The 22200-nt window shown below is 44.1% G+C and overlaps 2 protein-coding genes across 2 annotated transcripts in view; one reads left to right on the top strand and one right to left on the bottom strand.

Annotated features, from left to right (window-relative positions):
* SLC38A9 (solute carrier family 38 member 9) overlaps window positions 1-10580 on the bottom strand; it is a 48865-nt gene extending 38285 nt beyond the window's left edge. Inside the window, exons 1-3 of the mRNA XM_084278965.1 lie at window positions 10561-10580; window positions 3472-3524; window positions 2877-3022 (exon numbers count right to left, since the gene is read on the bottom strand). Of these exons, the coding sequence (XP_084135091.1) occupies window positions 2877-2980 (104 nt within the window). The 5' untranslated portion in view covers window positions 2981-3022; window positions 3472-3524; window positions 10561-10580. The remainder of the gene's footprint in view (window positions 1-2876; window positions 3023-3471; window positions 3525-10560) is intronic.
* A 345-nt stretch (window positions 10581-10925) lies between these two features.
* The window catches only part of DDX4 (DEAD-box helicase 4), a gene marked incomplete at both ends in the record, with an annotated part of 30544 nt that continues 19269 nt past the window's right edge, over window positions 10926-22200 (top strand). Inside the window, 6 exons of the mRNA XM_084278505.1 lie at window positions 10926-11031; window positions 14291-14527; window positions 14707-14783; window positions 17610-17670; window positions 19823-19891; window positions 21992-22066. Coding sequence (XP_084134631.1) covers window positions 10926-11031; window positions 14291-14527; window positions 14707-14783; window positions 17610-17670; window positions 19823-19891; window positions 21992-22066 — 625 coding nt within the window. The remainder of the gene's footprint in view (window positions 11032-14290; window positions 14528-14706; window positions 14784-17609; window positions 17671-19822; window positions 19892-21991; window positions 22067-22200) is intronic.

The following is a 22200-nucleotide window of genomic DNA, read 5'->3' as shown; positions in this document are numbered from 1 at the left end:
AAGTTGTGTTCTGAATACTGAGCTGCTGCAATATAAAACGGTTTTTTGTGTCAGTGTCTTTTGGCTTTATGTGATTGCATTAATGACTTCACAGTAAAAGTGTAATGAATGCAGAAAGAGTAGTTTAGCACAGGTTAGCACCCACAATTGTCTACCTTTCTGAAAGTTAAAAGAACTTTGAAAATAAAAGGGAACCAACCACTTCTGCATGAAAAAGGCTTCTCTAACTGCCCTCTACAGACACTGTTTAATTTATAATTGCTTAATTTCACCTACTGACCTCCCCTACGCTGTGTGAGAACACTTCGTAACCTCAAAAAGACTAAAAAGAAAAAGAAAGCTCGATCCCCCTTTAGCAGGGGGCGTCGTTGTGTTTTTTCTTATGCAAAAAACCAGCACAAAACACCATTTGTGTCTCTGAAGGTCCAAGTATTCCTGAAGACAAATACAGTATCGGTTGACGATAAATGGATTTAAAGAGCAGATGAAAGGGACAAAAAAGAAAACTCCCTCTCTTGCATACAGTAACCATCAATAAGCCACAGCAGCAATGACATTGTAGTTTTCAAAGGGACCCACAAAATGGGCAAAACACACATAACAGAGTGTGCGCAATTCATGTCACTGTGAAGAACACTAACATCCTCTTTTAAAGGCTTAATATTTCCCCCAAATTAGCAAAACAATACTAGCAAAAATAATTTACAACTCTGAAAAACAATTAGCTTGTTCTTACATAAACACTGAAAAACATGCCTTTCAAAAACCTCAAATCCTCCAAGCTGTTAAGAAAACCACATAGCTATGTAAATGCCATCAGATCTCAAACACACCAAACAAAAGAATTAAACAGCACTAAACTAAGACAGTGATTATAAGCAAACCACAAAACACCTCAGGACCTACCTCAATCAAAGCAAAATGACCACATCCCATCAGGTTTCTGAACAACGAATTGGAAAAGAAGGGAGCCAACTAAGCAGAGCAGATCAGGTACTGCACTGTTTGATGCTTTTATGCTAGATAAACCCATCTCCCCTGAGCTGCTACCCCCTAACGCTCTCTGGAAGAAGCCCTTCAAACCCTTCTTCCTGTAAAGGCCGCGGCGGCCTCTTCTAATATGCAGAGAGGGACTTCAACCTTGTTTGGCCTTACTATGATTTCCAGGCCTTCCTGATATCCCAGGGGGCATTCCCCTCATCTCTGTGCCTCCGAATGCTTGGAAGGCAAACGGCTAGGTTGTAGAAAATGGGAGAATGAACTGAAAGGACGAGCAATAAGGATGAACTGGACAGATCTGCAGTGCTGGAGGTTGTGGAGGTGTGAACACAACACTAGTACACGCTTCTGCTTCTGGAGTAGGAACTGACGCCACATGCTATGACCTTTTATGAAGCTGAGTCTCCAGACAGCTTCATGAGGAAAAACACAGTGACAGAACAATACATAACCTCACCTTTGAATAGTGTATCTTGGCATTTCAATATGCTACAAAGGCGTAAACTTCTCCTGCTGCTACTGCATCACCACACCACCTGAAACCCATTGCTCCTCAAACACAACACGTACTTCCCCCAACACAGAGAGCTCCAAAAAGCCATATAAATTAGCAGTTGCCTTATGCCAGGAGGGCCTCAGATACTTCTCAGAGAGAAGATAAGCAAGAACTCATTTTGCACGTTTACTTTTCCCACCTGAAAGTACCCCACAGTTTCTTAATCTCTATACATACAATTGCATATGCTCCTACATCTGCACTTTCTTTGTTCTCCTGGGCCCACTCAGACCCTTATCCTTCTTCCTTTGCTCACATAGAAAAAAAAAAGATTGTTTAGCCCCCAGCTGACATGTAAGCAGGTTCTCAGGGCTTTCCAAAACTGCAGGCTGTTACAGCAGCAAAACACTATCTCCAAGAACTCGTTTTTGGCTGAAGTTTTTGCTTTCCTTAGCAAGAGGATTTTGCACACAACAGTGCCATCTTCAGTTACTTTAGGAAAACTGCTCTACTGAAATACGACGCTATGTGCAAAAATTTAAAAATCCCCCAAAACCAAACAAACCCAAAAGCAGGACCCAAGAAGAGGTAAGAGTAGGTTAATCCTTCATGTGAAAAGCGGAGCTGGTGCCTCCAGCTAGCGTAAGAAGGTTAGTTTCCACTCTGATCTCAGTTGTGGTTCCAGAACCAGCTCATGTAAGTCTTAACAGCAAAGGAAGTCTCTCTCCCCAACCTCCTTTGGGGAACAGCTGTTAACACTCAAGACATGCAAAATAACCACTTAGCTAGATATGTATTATTTTTGCAGGCTTTCCACAAAGGCTGGGCTGTTAAGATTTTCATATTTGCTCAATCTGAAAAACACTACTTTGTTTCTTAAAGGCAGTAAAGGTTGCTCAATTCCTTAAATAACAGCAAAAAACGTATTTTTGCAGCATCATCCTACAGAATTGCATCAGGAGCCACTTAGACATACTGACAGCCACTTATCTGCACCATCTGGCAAGCTTTCTTGCATATCCTCAACATTTCAGTTTCTTGTCTTAAATACAAACCATCATGCTTCAGTATACACAGAGGATACTCAGTGTTTGAAGAGCACTTTAAATGCTGCATGCCCAGTTCTTACTGAGTCACTCTCTCGGAAGTGATGTCAATAGAAAAGTCTTACCCGCATAAACAAAACACAGTATGAACATCTGTTCATATGGTGCTTAGAAATAATATCATATAGAATCAAAGCAGGAACTGTTTGTACTCAGATCCTGCTTTCCAAACCTTAGTCTCCTAAATCTAAGCCTTTGTGGTCTCTGCTGCTAAAAGCAAAAACTAAACAACACATTGCTAGATAATCACTCTGTAGGTTCAGCCTTCCTCATACCTTTTGCACTTAAAATCATCTGGATGGAACTGTATATTCATGATTCCATAACTGCTTTCATCGCCTCCCACAGGAACCAAGAGAGGCTTGGTATCCTCTTCCATATTTGATGGATGTTCCTTCTAGATTCTCTCAGTTATTCTGACCTTAAAAAAACAAACAAACAAACAAAAAAGAGACAACTGCAGTCAAGTAAAACTGCTCTTATGGTATGAATTTAACACTGGCAAAGTCCCACAGCTTCAGAAGCTCCTGGGGTGAAAACCACCAGAAAATCGCTTCAGCTTGCCACTTGATAATTCTCATTCCACAGAGCAAACTTCATGGGCCAAGCACAGCAGGGATAGTATTTTTTTTTTACAACACACTATCCATTTAAGTAAAGTTGTCACTGTACAACTGTGCTCTGAATCTCTTTTAGCATCACAACAGGAAACGTAAAGGAATTATGATTGATGCTGTTGCTTATGTTGGGGCTGAAACAGGTTTATAAAAATGAGGCTTGGAATCTGAATTTCCTTTGAGCTACCACAGCAAGAATCAAGTCCACCATATGCAAATTAACAGTAAGTACATAATTAACAGTAAGTCTTACCTTCCTGCTTTCAAGGCACAGGACTCCCTTTTCTTACTGCTCCACCATAAGACCTGTGTGATTTTTAAGAGAGATGTATTTCCAGTTTGTAACAGTACAGCTGAGAGCGATCTATCAGTTATTAGAGACTACTGTTTCACTAAATGACTTCAAACTTTGCAGCAGGCACGTACACAGTTTTCCAGTGTGTTTCCCAGAATAAAGATCAGATTATTGCAGTCTGCCATATCCAGGCTTTTTGAATTAACAACAATGAATCGTTTCATAATGCATTAATAATAGGATATTATATCCACTGCTGGCCAAACAATGGGGAGCAGATCACTTTTAAGCTAATGGAATTCTACTTAAGACTGAATTACAGTTCTCAGACGGGACTTGCTGCAGTCTCAGGTGCAGCTGAACAAACACCTAATGGCTTTAACAGCTCTCATCCCTGCTACATCCTGAAGAATTCCTCAGCCAGAACAACTCCTTCAAAGAAAAACAGTAAAGAAAAACAGTAAAGTATTTGCTCGTTCAGGGATTGTTTCCCAATGCTTTGTAATGCTAGACAGGAAAGACAGATGAGAACCAGAGCTGGCACAGGTTAAGGAAGGATAGCAGCAGATGTTTGTCACCCAAAGTGGTGATGGAGGAAGACAGAAAGAATAAGGTGTCATCCTTCTGCATCCTCGTGGAAACACATTGGAAAAGCCCAATCCCAGAAGATACATCAACTGAAGTTAAGCACTGACACGGCCTTATTCCATCATAGCTGCATATACACAGTAATCCCCTTGCATTAGTACATCCTGCTCATGGTGAAGGATGAGCTTTGCAAAACGACAAAGAATCCAAAGGAGAGGATGAAAAAGGAAGGGAAGTTAGTTTTTAACCACATTGACTCTCTGGGGTTCAAAAAACTGCTGAAGGAGAAGGAAAACACTGAAGGAGTGAGTGTGGGAGGATGACTGCAGAGTAACTAAAATTGGTTCAATCTGATGACAAAGTGTCTTTTCGAGGACAAGGACCTGCTTGCCCCCACCCATTTACTGAGCACAGGTAATAGCTCTCTGATAGGAAGGCATCCACTGGAGGATCATCACCTGCCTTGATAGCTCACGGGCATTTGTGTGATTCCATAGTAAACTGGAGTGGGAAGACACTAATCCAGATGAAAATTAACCATCCTTTGCCTTGCATCAACTCTAAGTATGCACTGGGTTTGGATAATACCGCACAGGTTTGCATGCTTGTGCATGGGGATAAAGCCATTTCATCTGGCAGTGCTGGCAGTTTCCTCCTAGCTTCAGCATCAACGACAAGATTTGCATGAAGTTACCAAGTTTAAAGGCATGATTTTATCTTCTACATTTTAGCTTTTTGAGAGGACACAATAATTGATCAGTGATAATACTCCAGGCAACCTTGAGTCTTATTTGGACTCCTTGATAGCATCCTCTTTGTGTTGCACTTCTTTTTTTGCTGTCACTCTCTAAAGCTTTTCCTCTTTCCAAAATGGGACTTCTCTTACCAACCTTAACTCAACATTTCCTCTCTCCCCTTCTAAAGAACATCGTTCACATTCTTTACCTTAAAGTCCTTCCTTCTGTTTTTCTGGCCTCAACAGAACATCTTAAAATTCCCACATCCTTCTCAGTTCCTCTGGTGATGCTCACCTTTTGAATTCCTGCTCATTTCCTCTCTATTTTCTGCTTCTCCTACACACTGTCAGAACTGCTTTCCAAATCTGCCCCTTTTAAGCACTGCTTAGAAAAGGATTTCTTAGTTCACAGCAATATTTTCATTTTCTTTCATCTGGCACTCCATTCCTTTCCAAACCCCATTTGTAGCTCCCCTTCTGTTCATTTCTTGCATATTGATTTCCCTTATTTTTCTATAGGTCTAGGTCACCTCATTCCTCTCTACTGATCCCACAGTACATTTTATTCCTTTCATGACCTGCACCCTCCCATCATTAAATTCACCCCAGTGCACATCAACTTCTGAAACAAAACCACAGGCCCCAGAGATTCCACGCACTACCTACATCTACTCCATCATTCCCATTACATTTTTTGCATCCCTCTAACCACACGTGAAGACAGTGATCTTCATGGACTTCTATTTTGTTTTTTCCTTTAATTGTCACTTCCAGACTCTATAGCCTCTTTCCAATACCTTATCAGTGATCTCAAGTAGAATACTGTGGTATTATCTTCTTTTATTATTATCTTTTTAACATCCTGCATGCTTCTGAACAGAAACACATAGGTGTCAAAAACAGATCCCTCGTTTGTTCTGCATGTTGAAACACTCTCAGAGTTTAAATTACACTTTAGATTTACCCTTAAAAATGCAGATAAAATTTAAACTTCTTAACATTTGGACTGAAATTCAAAATAAATTCAAAGCCCAAATACTCATTAATGGTTTTAGCCAGAATTTTCCGTAAGACTGCAGGACTGAGAACCCTTCCTTCCTCAGGCCCTGGTTTATAGTGCAGACCAAACAGACATTAAAGGCTTATTTAAGATACTGCTTCGAATGCATTTATTCCTTCAAACCTGTTGCAAATAGTATATTTATGCTTTACATTCAATTTGGCAAATGCAGACAACATTGATCACCAGTTTGATTTTCTCTGCATTATGGCTATAAATAAAGAACATTTTATAGTAATCCATAAAGAAAAAATAATCCTTCCAAAACACAGCATACACTGCTTGGATTGAAAGCATGATTTGGGGCTTGTAAGAGCTGTTGCTTACTGACTGTTTAGGGCCCACTTAAAAGCTAGACTGGCAAAAATGGGACAGAGAGTTTATTTTTAAGTGTTTATCATTGAGGATAGGCGAGGCTTATGACTGACAAATTGATTATTTTACAAATAGATGCAGCTATCATACATGTAAAGGCTGCAGATAGAGCTGGTACAACTTAAATTGTAAGCAAAGAGCAAAATTGATAAGAATTAATCTCATTAATCCCCATTTTGTCTAATTTCTACCCCTTTTGTCTGGACTGCATTCTCAACAAACATTTTATACATGGGGATGGAGCCAGATGTGCTATCTGAACTTATTGCCTGACACTTTCCATTACAATAACCTCTTCTCAACTGCTTTCTTATCTAGTGTCCTACTCTAAGGTTGGGTGGTTTTGGTGGGTTGTTTGTTTGTTTGGGGTTTTTTTAAATACTGGAAATCTGCCCTATGTTTATTCCAAAAGTGATATGACCTGTGATATGGCATGCACTATTCTCTATATGGGCTTAAAAGCCTATAATCAGGACTGAGATGTCAAACTGAAAGAATTCATGTAAAAAATCAAAGTTGTGTGACAAACTTCATTCTGTTTGTATATTTTATGATACCTTGTGGTTACAGTTTTCATAAGCCTGCTGTTGCATTCAGAGAATTGCTGTGGATCTCTGGGAATTAACATGGCTGCTTGGAAATTGAGGAGGCTATTTTAAGAGTATCTGGGTTTTTAAGAGTTTCTTGTCAAACTGGATTTTCCTGCAAGTGGGAAAGAGGCTCCTGCTAGCTGTAACACACCTGGAGTTGGCACTACAAATCTGTGTACTCTGCCTTCAGCACTACTGCGAGTTAAGTGTGGCACTCTTTCCTGATGTTCATTCTCACAGTTGTTCCTCTCCCATTTGTGGTGGCACAGTTATTTGTCTTCTTCCTTGTCTCTGTGGAATGAACAGGGCTAAGAAAACAAATCTAAACAGGAAGGTACCTGTTTTGGGTCTGGCTTGGGGTTGTCAGGGTTGTAGTTCTGCAGAACCAGCAGTTTCACTGTCTAGTTGGAGAGACAGTTAGAGTTTGTAGAAGAAAGGTGGCAATACTGCTGAAGCATAACAAAAACCACAGCCTGAGGGACCACCTACCTCTGACAGTATGTTTCCTACTTTTTCCTTCTGCTTAGGATCTACTGTATGTAGTTACAAAAGAGTACTGTGCACCACTGAATGATGTTAAATATTTTGAAAACAACCAAGTAACTCTCAAACTGGCCGTTCAAAATTAGTGGACTTTTTCTTATGCTTTTTTCCGTTAGAATTAGGATAATGCCATTACTTGCCTCAGCTCACAGACACATTATGAAATTTATTTTTACAGAAAACTTAGCTGTGATGCAGGCTATGTACTGTAAAAAACATCCTAGAGGAACAGTTATGGTTTGTTGAGCAGCAAATAAAGCTGTGCACAAACACTAGGTTCACTTTGCAAGAGGCTTTGCTACCCCCATGAAAGTCAGTGTTAAGTGCTGTTGAAAATGCTTCCTTAAACTTTCATGGCTGTATCTAGCATGGTTATTGAGATAAAAAGGTAGAACTTCCACAAGTTAGGATAAAGGAAACACATACTTGACATAACTTTTTAGTACCAAAATCCCCACAAATGTTGACACTATCTTCTAAGAAATGCAATCAGCCTTGAAGCACTCTCAGATGTCCTTTCACTTATGAAATCCTGGCTTAACCTAGAAGGAAAACTTGAAACACTCTTCCCGATACAAAAACCCTGTCCTAACTGTGTTAGCACGTGAAAGGAAGTTTGGAACTCTTTTCTGGGCGAGGGCATAAAACAGCAATTACTTTTTCCAGTCACGTGCTATCAACAGAGTCCTAACCATGTTCACCTACATGTTCAAACACATTCTGAACACCAAGGTGTCTTTCAATGCTGAAAAGTCTGCATCGACTTTGACCCCCTTTTCGGGATATAAGTTCACGTGTGGTGACACTGTCTTAGTATGACCTCTTGCCATACTTGTAATTCCGAAGCACTACATCAGAAGGGTAGCAAGAAGGAATGAGTGGATGAGAATTTAATAATCCAGGTTTTCTGTTGCTGGTGAAGCAATACCTAGAGGTATGCAAGATACTTTCCCCAGTCCTGCTCTGAGCTGCACGTGACTTTCAGACTGTAATCTAAGCAGAGCTAGCCTTTCCTCAGTTGGCTTGCCCCTACGAGTTTCTGCTTTTGCTGCCTTCAGGTTCTCTTTCTCTCCTGGTTGCAAAATCTGAAACGTTTCAAAGAATGAAAACAAGGAACCAGCAGATTTAAACACGACTCTAGCCCAGTGGCTGTCCTGTGATCTGGTTTTCTTTGTACTGGCTGACAAAAACACATTACTGTTTTCTTGCACTGTGTATCAAACAATAGTGGTTTTAGCTCAGCTATAGATGTGTGTGTCAAAGCTTGAAGATAAGACCCCCATCTGGACAGACCATTCAGAGTTACAGCCAGGCCATGTACGAGGTTCATCCCACAGCAGGGTACCAAAACTGTGTTCAGTTAGTCACCCTAGTCATCCCACAAGCACAGATTATGCTGAGCTGCTTTGCAGGTCTGCTGCTTATCAGAGAACCTTCCACTGAGGGCAGGGGGAAGAAGGTAGAGGAGGGCACCACAACAGCCTCTAAGGCTGCGACACTACAGCTACCAGCGCTGTTGGCTGTGGTGCTGGAAAAACAGCAGCTGTAGCTCTGAGAGCTGTTTATGCTCCATTTGACCACAAGCTGGCTGCTGCATGGATCTTAGCAGTGGAGCTGTAACAACTTCCCTCTGAAGGAGACCCAGTGGATCAGCCATCAGGGGGGTGAAGCCAAAGCCAGAACTCTTAAATTAGGAAGTTATATAATTTAAAATAAATGATCACAAAACGTAATCACCTAGAACATGTTACTTTCCAACCTGTGTAATTATAAGTCCAGGCTTGAATTATTTTGATAGGCATTTTGCTGCCAAAAGTTGTTCTTGTGCTTATGTGTAGCAGTAGTTGGGGGTATTTTTTGAGATGAGATGATGGCCGTTCTTAAAAAGATAGTTCCCATTCAGTTAGATTACATAAACAAAATCATGGCAATTTAAACTGAACACATTTTATTTAATTTCCTATTTAAAGTCACTATTCTAAAACCCTTTTTCATACTCATGGTTAAAATGCAAGAATCCCCTAGTGAAAGCATTTTGTTCAAATAAGGAAAATTATTTTTGTAAGTGTTACCTGGTGCGACCTCGTCTTCTCTTAAATTCTGAGCAGATGAATGGATCTGCATGATTCACGGCATGAACCTCAAGTAAACTGCAGACTGTGCAACTACAAATTGTGAGAAGTAAGCAGGGTCAGCACTGAAAGAACTTCAAAGCAGGACAGAAAGCTTCCTTGGTTCCTTTACTGGGGCAGTGAGACCTCAATCAGAAGGGCCTTAAAAATGCTATACTGGTCATGAGAGTAGTAGCCTAACTTCAGAGCTCCTTAAAACCAGGCCAGCGTGCCACTGGGTAGCCTGTCCATATTCTCCAAAAACTGCACTGGTTAAAGATGATTAGAAGTGAATAAGCAATGTGAGTTAGTAACTTTTCTTAGAAAGTAAGACTCTTAATTTACAAACTGTTGGGCTTCTATGTACCTCAAACTGAAGCGATGAGTATGCGGTCACTGCCAGATGATAAATCGAAGTAAAATTAAGAAGAAATGAAACATTAATTTGTCTTCAACACGTAAATTATCTTGTACTTATGTATAGGATTTTTTTTTATGTGGAGACTGTAAACAAATATTTAAAAGAACGTAAAGTTATCACCTTAAGGATTAAGATAATTTTTACTATTTTTCCTTTTTTTTTTAAAAAGCTAAAAACGGGTCGGCAGACCCGCTAAAACCTATGTAAGCTTTCCCTTGACTTACGGACCGACCGAGCAGCTTCCGTGCCGCTTCTGCCCATCAGACACGGGCGGCCCTGACGTTCTGCTCGTCTCTCCCACGCAACACGCCTCACTCGAGCCACACACGGTGCCGCCCGTCAGGTTCCGCCGCCCGAGCCCCCCCCTGCCCGGCAGCCCAGCGTCCTCGGCAGCATGAAGGGCACGGCGGCACGGAGCGGCCCGCCCCGAAGGGAGGCTGGCGGCTCCCCTCAGTGGGCCAAGGCGGGGAGGCAACGGTTGCCGCCTCACGGTGTTCGTGAAGCGCCCCCCCCCCACCGCCCCGAGGGTCCCGCGGCGTGCCCCGCCGAGCCGCCCTTCCCGCCCCGGCCGGGTCCGAGGGCGCTACCGGCTGGCGCCACACAGACAGACGCGACTCCGCTACCTGCGGCTACGGCACCGCCTCACTCCGCTCAGGCACCCCCGCTCTCCCGCGACGACAACAGGAAGCACCCCGACCCGGGGCCTGGGCGGCTGCAGAAGGCTCTCGGCGGCCCCGGTGGCGGGCGTGGCGGGCCGCGTAGTTCCCGAGGGCGGCTCTGCTGAGGAAACGGCCCGTGCGCTGCCGAGCGCAGGACTACGCTTCCCGAGGAGCCGTGCGCGGCGCTAGGCCGGCGGGGGCGGGGCGCCTCCCACCGTCCCGTGGTGCGGGGGGAAGGGGTCCCCGACGGGGCTGGGACGGGTGGGCGAGCGCGGGGGTGCAGATGTAGCCCCGAGGAACCTGCCGAGTGGGCTAGGGCAGCCGCTGCCATGGCTGTGCCTGTGGGCGCTCTTGCCTCCCTCCCCTGTTTCTTCGTAAATAAAGCGCTTGGGCAGGCAAGCGCGGCGCGCCTCAGGCGCAGGGCGCCACTCGCGGGTACGTGTGCGGCAGCGAAGCAGCTCTGTGCCCGAGGGAGGGCCGGGGCACGGCGTTGAGGCGTGGAGGAGCGTTTAACAAATACCCTCGGCAGAAGAGGTTTGCGTTTGCTGGTTATAGTTGATGAGATGCCAGTCAACAACGCTCACTTGTGCGCTCCTGTGGTTCTGCAGTCAGCACAGTGACAAAGTGCCGATGTAATCCCTGCCAGAACAAGCCTGGCCTGAGCGTGACTGGCACAGCGGGCTCTGTGGAGAAGGATGAGCCTCCTGACCTGCTCAGGGAGGAGGCGTGAGACGCTGAGCAAAGAACAGCTAAGCAGACCCGGCAACGGGGACAATCTGCCCAGCCAATACAGTTTAGAAATTCACTATTTCTAATCGTGGGGTGAGTGGTTTGGTTCTAGCTAAATAAAGTTGGGAACCTGTCCTTTTCATGGTTGAAACCTTGGGTAAAATTCCAGGGATATTTATAGCTCATGCTTGGAAAAACGGCTGAACTTCAAGCAAGGAAGACTAGAGAGATAGCTTTGCCATGTGAGAGCAACATTAGAAAATGAGCTGGAGCAGGCGTAGCCCAAAACACATTGTGTGATGAGCAATGGGGCTGTTCTTGCTAGAAAACTGCTGCATAATTGAATTTCAGGCTGTGGGAGGAAATGAGGCAGCAGAGACCAACACCACCCGTCATCCTGAAATTCTGCTGCACGTCAGCTCAGTCAGACCAAAACTCTTGCTTCTGCATCGGCCAGCAATGCACTATCATCGTCTGCCTCTGAGCCACTCTTAGAATCCAAGCGCTTGTTGGACATTTTTAAGGTTTTGGTCAGTGAGTCAGGAAGCCTGTCCACCTGCTGTCCACAATGCTAACATGACATGCTGGTGGGATGAGGTCAAGTTAAACTAGAACCCACAGGAGTAGAGATGTGTGAAGGACTGTTTTCTCTCAGCATGCAACCATCTAGTCTTACTCTTGCAAGCCTGTCTTCTGTATCCTATGCTGTGAAAGACACTTAACTATGATAGCAGATAGATGACCTCTATTTCACTGCATTCCTGGTCACTGACTGTTAGGCTTAGGAAAAATGCTTCATTTTAAGAACTGCAAGTGAGCCAAAGGGAAATGTAGAGATTCCTCCTGCTCCCTCACAAAAACTGCAGCCAACAGCTGACTTCACAAAAGGGTATGGTCCTGCAGTACTTGTGTTGTGGCTTTGTGTTCTCATGACATAGTACTTTCTGGGCAAAGAGTGTCCCTTCCCACATGCCTGGACAGTGTCTAAAGAAAAGGGACATAAATCAATTTAGGACCACCTGGCAAATCTTTATGACAAAGAAGGTATTAAATCCGGCTCATGCTTTGTTGAACCTTCCCTTGATTTAGCCTTAAAGGCATATGATGCTCTGTACTTGCAGATATAAAATAACTGTGCCATGCACAAGTTCACAAAATGGAGGCATTATGTAATGTTATAGTGGATGAATTAATAACTTTTGCCATCATTGCAAAGAGACAGATGGTCACATGGCTAACAAACTTAATCGATTTTGCATATTGTTAGAGATTACTCAGGACCTCTTCCTGACAAATACTGATAATACATCAGGATAGCATTTAAGATATAGAATAATAGAATGATTTCCATTGGAAAAGACCTTCAAGGTTGTTGAGTCCAACTGTCTATCCAGCCCTACTAGGTCTAACATTAGATCATGTCACCAAGTACAACATCTACTCTTCTTTTTAACATCTCCAGGGATGTGACTCAACCACCTTCCTGAGCAACCTGTTAAAATATCTAACAACCCTTTCAGTTAAAGGAAATTTTCCTAATATCCCATCTAAACGTCCCCTGCTAAACTTCCTAGCTACCAGGCAGAAGAGAGAACCATCACTTCACTACAACTACCTTTTAGGCAGTTGTAGAGAGTGATGAGGTCTTCCCTGTGTGTCCTTTTCTCTAGACTAAACAATCCCAGGTCCCACAGCTGGTCCTTGTAAGATTTGTCTTCTAAACCCTTCACCAACTTTGTAGCCCTTCTCTGGACACACTCAAGCATCTAAATGTCCTTCTGGTAATCAGGACCCAAAAGTGAACACAGTACTCCAGATGTGGCTTCACCAGCACTGAGGACAGGGGAAGGATCCCTTCCCTACTCCTGCTGGCTGCATTGTTCCTGATGCAGGCCAGGATGCCATTGGCCTTCTTGGCCACCTGGGCACAGTGCTGTCTCATATTCAGCCAGCTGTTGATTAATATGCCTAGGTGTCTCTCCTCCAGACAGTTCTCCAGCCACTCCTATGCAAGTCAGTAGCTTTGAATAGGGTTGTTGTGACTCAAGTGCAGGACACAGCATTTGACCTTGTTGAATCTCATGCCATTGGCCTTGGCCATCGATCCAGCCTGTCCAGGTCCCTCTGTAGGGCCTTCCTACCCCAAGCAGATCAACACTCCTGCATTATCTGCAAATTTACTGAGGGTGCACTTGATCCCCTTAGTAAAGATAGAAAAGAGAACCACCACCTCTCCTTGCTTGCCTACCCTTCCTGAAGAGTCCATACCCATCCATAGTGGCACTCCAGTCACAATAGTCATCCCACCATGTTTCCATGATGGTGACTAAATCGGTTTTCCTGCTGCACAATGGCTACGTAGACATTAGTATATGGCTTTGGTCTCTGAGGGGCTGCTATGGGCGTCTCTGATGGTCTCTAGTTGTCTTCCGAGGCGTGAACTTTTCTCCCTGCCATGGTAAGGACTTGGTTGGTTTTGTTTACAGTGAAGGACTGCCCTAGATGGCCAAGAACAGGGTGATTAGCTGACTATTCAACTCTACACTTCAACATAATCCCCCAAGCGATTTCTTTTCTCTGCCAAGTCTGACAGAACAAAAACCTGTGGGAAGGGGATGTTGTTCCTAAATCAGCTGGGTTTTAAACGCAATGAACCTTTTCTTCTTCTTCTTTTTTTCGAATTGCAGCAAAGGGGTACATTCTGTTCACTGTTATGCTAATAAATGACAGTTGTTTGCAGTGAAGCAGCTCGCCAGCTCTGCCCAACAGCGGGCTTCGCTTCCATGAGGCCTTTGTAAAATAAACCACACTTTAAAAGCCATACGTGAGGCCATTAAGAAATATTTAGAGGCCCAGACAGCCGAGTAGTACAGAGGCGCCCAAATGTCGTGAATTCCGCGTTTTGCTGAGCTCCCGTGGGCTCCCGGGTACGCTCCAGCGGCCCCGACACCCCCATTCTCCCCAGTGAGCCCCACCAGCGGGCAGCGAGCGCCCGGCCGCTCCGTCCTCACACGCCCCCGCGCACCCGCCCCCACCCGTAACAGACCCAACTGCTGCAGCTACCGGCTCCGGCACACGCGCTCTGCCGGCAGGCCGCTCTCCTATTGGCTGCTGGGCGAGGCACGTGACGAGCCGGCAGCCGCACGTGGCGGTGGCCTAGCTAGAGGCCGGGGCGAAGGGCGCCATTTCCTTTCGGTGAGAGGTACGGGGCGGAGGTAGGAGCTGGGGGGTGTCTCATCCCCCGATTTGGCTTGGGTTGGGGGTGGCCCCCCCTCCACCGACGGGATGGGGGTGGCGATGGGGACAGCAGATGCTGGCAGAGGTGGGACTCGGCGGGGCAGGCAGGGTGTCGCTGCTGTAATGTGTTTGTTTTCCTGCAAGGGCACAGCATGCACCAAGAAGACTGGAATACAGAGTTAGGAGATGAGGCGTCGCTGAATCCTCCACCCCTTAAGCAGGTATGGGATGGCAACTTTTGGGCTGTAGCGTGTCTTTGGCAGCGGGGTGACACTATGATTCTTGGCATCCCTTCCAACCCAGACCATTCTATGATTTTATGCTTGCTTTTGGTCCCCTTCCAGCCACTTAGCCTAGGTGGCGAGAGGGCTGTGCTCCACTGATCCTGTGATTCCTGAAGCACCTGCAGAAACTAGTCCTTAACTTGTGTGTTAAAAGTGGAATGTTTTCTTAAATTAACGGCAGTTTTTACCCTTCAAACTGTTGAGCTGCCTTGCCTCCCTGAAAGCTCCTGAGGTATGGTCAGCATAGGCAGTTAGCATTTCTATCTGCGTAGTGCTGCCTCCTTGCATTGGGTTGTGAGAGGATGCAGAGTTTTTGGAAAAGTGTGTGGCTTCCAAGTGGCATGTTCTAGTAACTAATTCTGTATGATAAATAAGACTAGGAATGGGGTACCTGAGTGAATAGGCTAGTGGACCAGCAGAGTCCACTGGGAACTTTTGCTACTGGGGGAAGTAGCAAAAACTTATGCAGCGTAGAAACTTAAAAATTGTTGTCAGGAATGTTCACGTAAAGTTTGGTAGCTACAGAAAGGGGTTGTTCCTGTTGCCTGCCCTTTTTCCTTTCTAATATGGTCCTGTTTTCTTATGTGTGTCAGATGCAGTACTTCTGAAGTGTTGAGATAAACTGAGAACAGATTACTGGGTTTTGGGTGTTGTTTTGCTTCAATTCCTTGCACAAATCATACTAGTTTAACGGTGCCATTTTACTACCTTGAACAGTGAAATGGTAGGGGTGGAACTACATTGTTGGCAGCTAGCAGAACCCTGCACTTTGATAGCTCTTGGCTGTGGATTAGATGTGAACTGTAACTTCTAGCAACTGATGACCTTTTAGCTGCTCGGTTCCCATTCTTCAGTTGGCAGTCGCTGAACTACTCCTTTTACCACCGGGACAAACAGAACAGGAGTGGCTCTCAGCTTATCTCCATTATTCAGTTAATACTGCACTTCATTTTTTTTTTTGGTCAAACTCTGTGGTCTTAAATGCATAGCTACTGTAGGAATAGTGAGGACTGCCCCTGTTTAAGGGTTGTAGGCAGGACTTTGAATAAATTTACAATATATTTTTGCAAGTTTTTTAGGTTGTTGTAGGAGACTGTTAGAGAGGGCAGGTCTCCTGCCCAACAGCAGCTTGCTTGCTGTTTTCCTGTTCAGGTACCAGTGCTTATAATTTTGTGAGTTCTTTTAATTTTCTAAAGTGAAGATTTTTCTAGTGATGGAGAGATAGTCTTGGCCTTGGTCAGCGTCTGGTTTGTCCTTGAGGCAGCTTGTATTGGCTTTGTTTGGCCTAAGAGAAGCTTCTAGAACTTCTTGCAGAAGCCATCCCTGCAGCCCCCCACCTAGCCATACAACCCCCCTGTTTTTTCCTTGGCTTCTGCATGTGGCCTTTCCTTTATTAAAGTGCCTTCTCTTGACCCATGACATTTTTTTCAGCATGTTTTCTCCCTGCTTCCCCCACCCCCCTTCCATCCTGTTGAGGAGGGAAGTGAGAGCACCTTGGTGAGGACCTGATGTCCTGTTAATACCAACTCACCACACCACCGTAAAGAAAATAAGTGGAACCTTCTCTTTTCTTGATAGCAGTTGTTAGGTGGAATCATATGCGTGGAAAACTGCAGTCTTAGAAAATGGGTAGCAGACTTTGCAACCAGACTTAAATGCATGTGTAGCTTTATATGTCTAAGTGGGTCTCATCACATTGGTTGTCTTCTAAAAGAAGTTAATGAGGTCACTGTTCTGTAGGATTCAGTCCTTTTGTATTTTGCAAAGTGTGTTCAATACCCAGCTTTTTAGGGAAGAAGAACAGTTGTGGATTCTGGCTTGGATTACATAGTAAGTAGCCTTGTTTCCAGATCTGGATAGTTCCCAGTCTCCCTTCTAAGGTCTCAAGATATAGTACATTTAAGTTGTTGTGTGCAGCTTAATGGTCTCAAGAGTTTGTCAGCAGATGAGAAAAATTCTTAAAATACAGTTCTCGAGTTCTTAGCAGCACTATGGTGATGTTATGTACCTGCTGTCAGGCCTAGTTCTGAACTAAGTCTTCCATGGAATTTTTTTCAATTTTGCTATTTTTTTCATAGCAGCAAAATGCTTTGGTGTGAAATGAAGGATAAGATACAGGAGTGTAATGAGAGCTAAAGAATAGTATTTTGGTACTTTGGATGCTGTTGAGTGAATACTGGTATCTAACGAGTTTTTGATTGTTGGCTTTGGTCTTAATGGGCACTTAAATTCAGCCTTGATGATCAAGGAGGAAGGGGAGCTGCAAATGCTGTATCCCAGTGGATATATAAGGCTAAAAGTAAGCTTGCCAAAAGAAGAAAGTACAGCATACACTTTCATAATAATGATGTTATCACTTAGGGTTTAATTTTCTGTAGTTTTTGCTAGCCATGTTGACAAGTGTGAAGGCTTTAGTTCTTCAAGACACTATAATAATGTTTTGAAGAACAAATAGTTCCTGAATTTAGGGCTTAAAGTTTTTGTTGGTAAGGTGACAAAGATTATAAATCAGTTACAGAAGGAAAAAGAAACTTAATTAACTTCACGTGTCAGCTATGTATTAAAGTGGTTTTGGTGACATATAGATACAAACAGTATGCCGCTTGGTGTATCAAAGTGTAATAAACTGGAGTGAACAGAAGAGTCTGAGAGACTGCATTTCAGAAGGTATGTAAGGCATCTTTGCAAGTCTTATAAAGTGCAGTTGTATGTATGAACTTGGCCTCGGGTTAATGTGATGTTACACCATTTTTCTTTTTGTAGACTGGATTCTCTGAAAGACTCAATGGCCCCTCATTTGGCTTCAGTCCACGTGCAGGCTTTGGTATGTGAAAGACTACTTGATTTTACAGACCTTTAGGGGAATTGATCCTTTGAACAGGTTAAGAGAGTAAAGAAAAGTACAGTATTATCGTGGTGGATATATTCATGTGTTCTCCCATGGAGCAAGCAGAATCAGTTAAATGCATAGCATGAGTAGGCTTTCCTTTTGACCCTCAACCCATCTTTATTTACTGGAGATACATGTTGAATACAGCAGATAAAAATACAGTGAGAGTCAATAGGTATTACCTCACAAGCATTTCTAAAACAGGCTGTGTTAAACGTTACCTGTATTGGAAATAAATGTTAAATGCAACCTTGAGTAGTTCCAGTGAGTCCTGTCTGAAAGTTGTGTTGAAAATAAGAAAACAGATGCAGTTGCTGATTGGAAACTTGGGGATTTAATTATGGATTTTTTTGGTAAAAACCCAAACAAGAGAAAACACAAGACAAAAATAACTGATGTTTGTTACCAAATTTCTGTAAAGTAGTCTTGATTTAATGAAGGTGATGCCTTTATAAATTTGAAGTTTTTGGTATAAAGGTAGAAGATACTTAGATCTAAAAGTTAGAAGATAGAAGTTTTAAATATATCAAGTCAAGGTTGCTGCTGGAGGTCATTTGCAGTAGGGTTTACTTTGTGTGACTACAGTAGTTAGATGAGGAAACAGGTTTCACTTAGTCTGTGGGTAAGGTAATCAGGATGTTCTCACTGTAGTCTGAACTTAAGGATGGTCTTTAAGACTGCATGAAGATGTTTTAACTTCAGTGAAATTCAATTTGAGGTAAAAATTTTTCAGGTCATATAATTTAGTTCATCCAACTGTGGAAGAACACCTGAACTTTATTTTAACAATGTATTTAGCACATATTGCACTGATACCATAGAATATTGAAGGTTGGAAGGGACCTTGACAGATCATTTGGTCCAACTTTTTGTGGTAAAGTAAGCCTAGATGAGATTACCAAGCACCCTCTCCATTAGCATCTTGAAAATCTCCAGTGAGATCACCATCTCACTGAGATCATGTCAAGTCTGTTGAGGTGAAACCTTTCACAGTGTGACTTTACCTGTTACCTTTTGTAATCTTCATGTGGCTCTTTGTGAAGAGAGAGCCCCTGTCCTCTCTGTAGCTACCTTTCAAGTATTGGAATACTGTAATGAGGTCCTCCCTGAGCCTTCTCTTCTCCAAGGAGGAGAGACTCAACTCCCTCAGTGGTGGCTTGACCCTGACCTAGTTTGGGTCAGCTGTCCTGGCTGTGTCCCCTCCCAGCTTCTAATGAAAATTAAGTCCCAAATTAACAGTTGAACAACAACACTCTTGTTTGATACGGAAAACAAAACTGACTGTTGTCTGTGCTCACTTCTGTTATGATGTAGGATCTTGGAGCCTTCATGTCTCCAGACACAGCAGTTTCAGCTCTCATCCATTCTGTGTGCCAGATGCACCAGTTTTTTCGTTACCTTTGTGGTCCTTAGGTGGACTCACTCCAGTTTGTCATGGTTTGTTTTTACTGAACAGCCTAGTACTGAATGAATGCAGCACTGTAGATACTGCATCATCGGGGGAAGGACAAGGTGTGCCCACCTGCTACCAACATTCTTCCTTACGTAGCGCAGAAGGCTTTTGGCCTTTACTTCAAGGGTGTGCTGCTGTTGCCTTATGTTCAATCTGTGCTCTCCTGCAGCCTTCGGGTTTTTCTTTGCGAGGATACTTTCCAGGTGGATGGATACTGGCCCTAGTGGGTATTGTTGGGTGGAGTTATTGCCTCCCCAGATGCAGGATTTTGCATTTCTCTTTGAGATTCTTGCTTGTCTTTGTTTCTAGGTTCCTGGGTGAAACACAGTTCTATGTTCTGTCATGATTTTGTATGTGTGCAAACTTGTTAAGGGTGTATTGTGCCCCATTTTCCGGGTCATGAATGGAGGATAAACTGTGTTGGTCCCAGTATCTATCGCTGGGGTACTCTGCTATTAATTGGCCTCCAGCTCAAGTTTGTGCTGCTAATCACAATCCTTGGAGCTCTGTGGTTCAGCCGAACTTCAGCCCTCCTCACTGTCCAGTTATGTAGTCTGTACTTCATTGGCTTGTATATGAGGATGTTATGGGAGACAGTGTCAAAAGTCTTAATTTCTTCTTTCCTGTTTCCAGGTGATGTTCAAGGACCGGACACAAATCAGCATGTGCAGAATCATTTTGGAGGGTATTCTACGAGCAGAGGTAGTATTCACAGATTTGTAGGGGTTGGAAGGGACGTATGGAGATCATCTTGTCCAATCCCTCTGCTAGAGCAGGATTATCTAAAGCAGGTTGCACAGGATTGCATCCAGGAAGGTCTTTAATATCTCTAGAGGAAGAGACTCGTCACCTCTCTGGGCAGCCTGTGCCAGTGCTTGGTCACTGTCACTGTAGAGAAGATTTTTCTCATATGGGGGTAGAATGTTCATTGTTCTAACTTGTGCTTGCTGCCCCTCGTTCTGTCATTGGGCACCACTGAGATGTCTGCCCCCTTCCTCTAGACACCCTCCCTTCAGGTGGTGTTTATAACTGTTGATGAGATCCCCACTCAGTCTTCTCCAGGCTAAACAGACCCAGCTCTCTCAGCCTCTCCTTATATGGATAGTGTTCAAGTCCTCTAACCATCCTGGTAGATACATACAATCCGTTATGTGCTTTGACATGGCTGGCCCTGTGTGGAGCCAGGACTTGGACTCAAGGATCCTTATGGGTCCCTTCCAACTTGGGATATTCTATGATTCTGTGCTTAAAATCTGTAGTTTTGGGGGTGATTAAGCTTTCCTTTTGGACAAAACATTCAGAATGGGGGACCTTGCAACTGGTGTCAGAGGTGATTCTGGAAACAGATTCTATTGTGTTGGCAGCTGTACTGTTGCTGAATGGTTGCTATTCCTTAGGGAAAACCATAATTACACCATCCTAAGCTTTGTAATTTCAATGAATTTTCTGTGTCTTATTGTGGTGGTTTAATCCTGGCTGGAGGCCAGATGCCCACCACTCTAGAGAGATAGCTGCTCCATCACTGTCCTTTTCAGCTGGGTGGGAGAGAAAATACATATTGAGAGGCTTGGGAGTCGAGAGGGACAGGGAGAGATTATTCCACAATCAGCGTCATGGGAAAAAACAGACTTAACACAGAATAAAAAACCACCTAATTTATTACACACACACAATGAAAACAGAGTTGGATAATGAGAAGTAAAACCAAACCCCCACCCCTCCCTTCTTTGCAGATTCAACTTTATTCATGATTTGTCTCCTTTCCTCCCTCTTCCAGGTGTGGCACTGGAGGAGACAGGGATGGGGGTTTTGGTCAGTTCCTCACAAGTTGTTTTCCTTCTTAGCCAGGGCGGGGGGCGGCATTCATCACACTCTTCTGCTCCAGCGTGGGGTCCCACCCATGGGAGACAGTCATCCACAAACTCCTCCGGTGTGAGTCCTTTCCCACAGGTCTTTAGCTGCCCCTGTGTGGCTCCATTCCGTGTGGTGCCACCCTTCAGGCACAGACTGCTCCAGCCTGGTCCTCCACGGAGTCACAAGCGCCCCAGCAAACCTCGTCTGGTGTGGGGCCTGCCTCTGGGTGGGCTGCAGGTCCTGCCAGGAGCTTGCTCCAGCACATGTTGCAGCATCTACTACGTTTCCTGCTCCAGTGTGGTGTCTACACAGGCTACAGGTGGGGTCTCTGCTCCCTGTCATCTTCCATGGGCTGCAGGGGACACCCACTCTACCATGGTCTTCTCCGTGGGCTGCTGGGGCATCTCCAGTACCTGTACCACACACCCCCCCCTACCTCCCTGCCCCGCTTCTTCACTGACCTTCTGAGCTTCTTGGATCTTCCCACTCCCTTCTCTGGTGGCAGAAAGTGTCTGCTTGCATTTTTTTTCTCTCTTAAATATGTTATCACAGAGGTGCTGTGACTGTCACTTGGCTTTGGTCAGTGGTGTGTCTGGCCTTGAGCCTTTGCTGGTGTTTGCTCTGTCAGGCCTAGGCAAAGCTTCTAGCTGCTTCTTGCAGAAGCCACCCCTATAGCACCTCCCATCTCCACCAGAATGTTGCCACGCAAAACCCACAAGACTTAGAAGGACACCTTTGTCAAGTGGTGGTTTTTTTGTTGAGTGGGAGGTAGGCTACACACGGGAGGTTGATTTTTCTCCTGAATGATTGTGTAATTTTACTGTTGAATTAAAAAAACCTGGACTGAAAGAGCAATGCCAGCCCACCCACCCTTCTACAACCAAAAGCTTATACTGAAGTCAAAGGTAGCTATGAAAGTTATTGGGTTTTGGTTTTTTTTAATTATAGATACTGACGAGGTTTTGGACAGACAACATCGAACTGTGAGTAGGTTCGGTAGCAGAAGCAATTTTGCAGGCAGAGGTAAGTTTCTGGAGCGGCTGTAAGTGTGGTGATTAGTTGTATTGGATACAATCAATTTTCCCTATTCATGTACTCATTTTTGTTACATATAAATAGGTGTGCACCAAGCATTAGTGGAGAAATTGCTACAGATG

Source organism: Gallinula chloropus, assembly GCF_964237585.1.
Source record: "Gallinula chloropus genome assembly, chromosome: Z".
Taxonomy (NCBI): Eukaryota; Metazoa; Chordata; class Aves; order Gruiformes; family Rallidae; genus Gallinula; species Gallinula chloropus.
The sequence above is the reverse complement of the archived record's forward strand: the minus strand, read 5'-3'. Positions and strand labels throughout refer to the sequence as shown.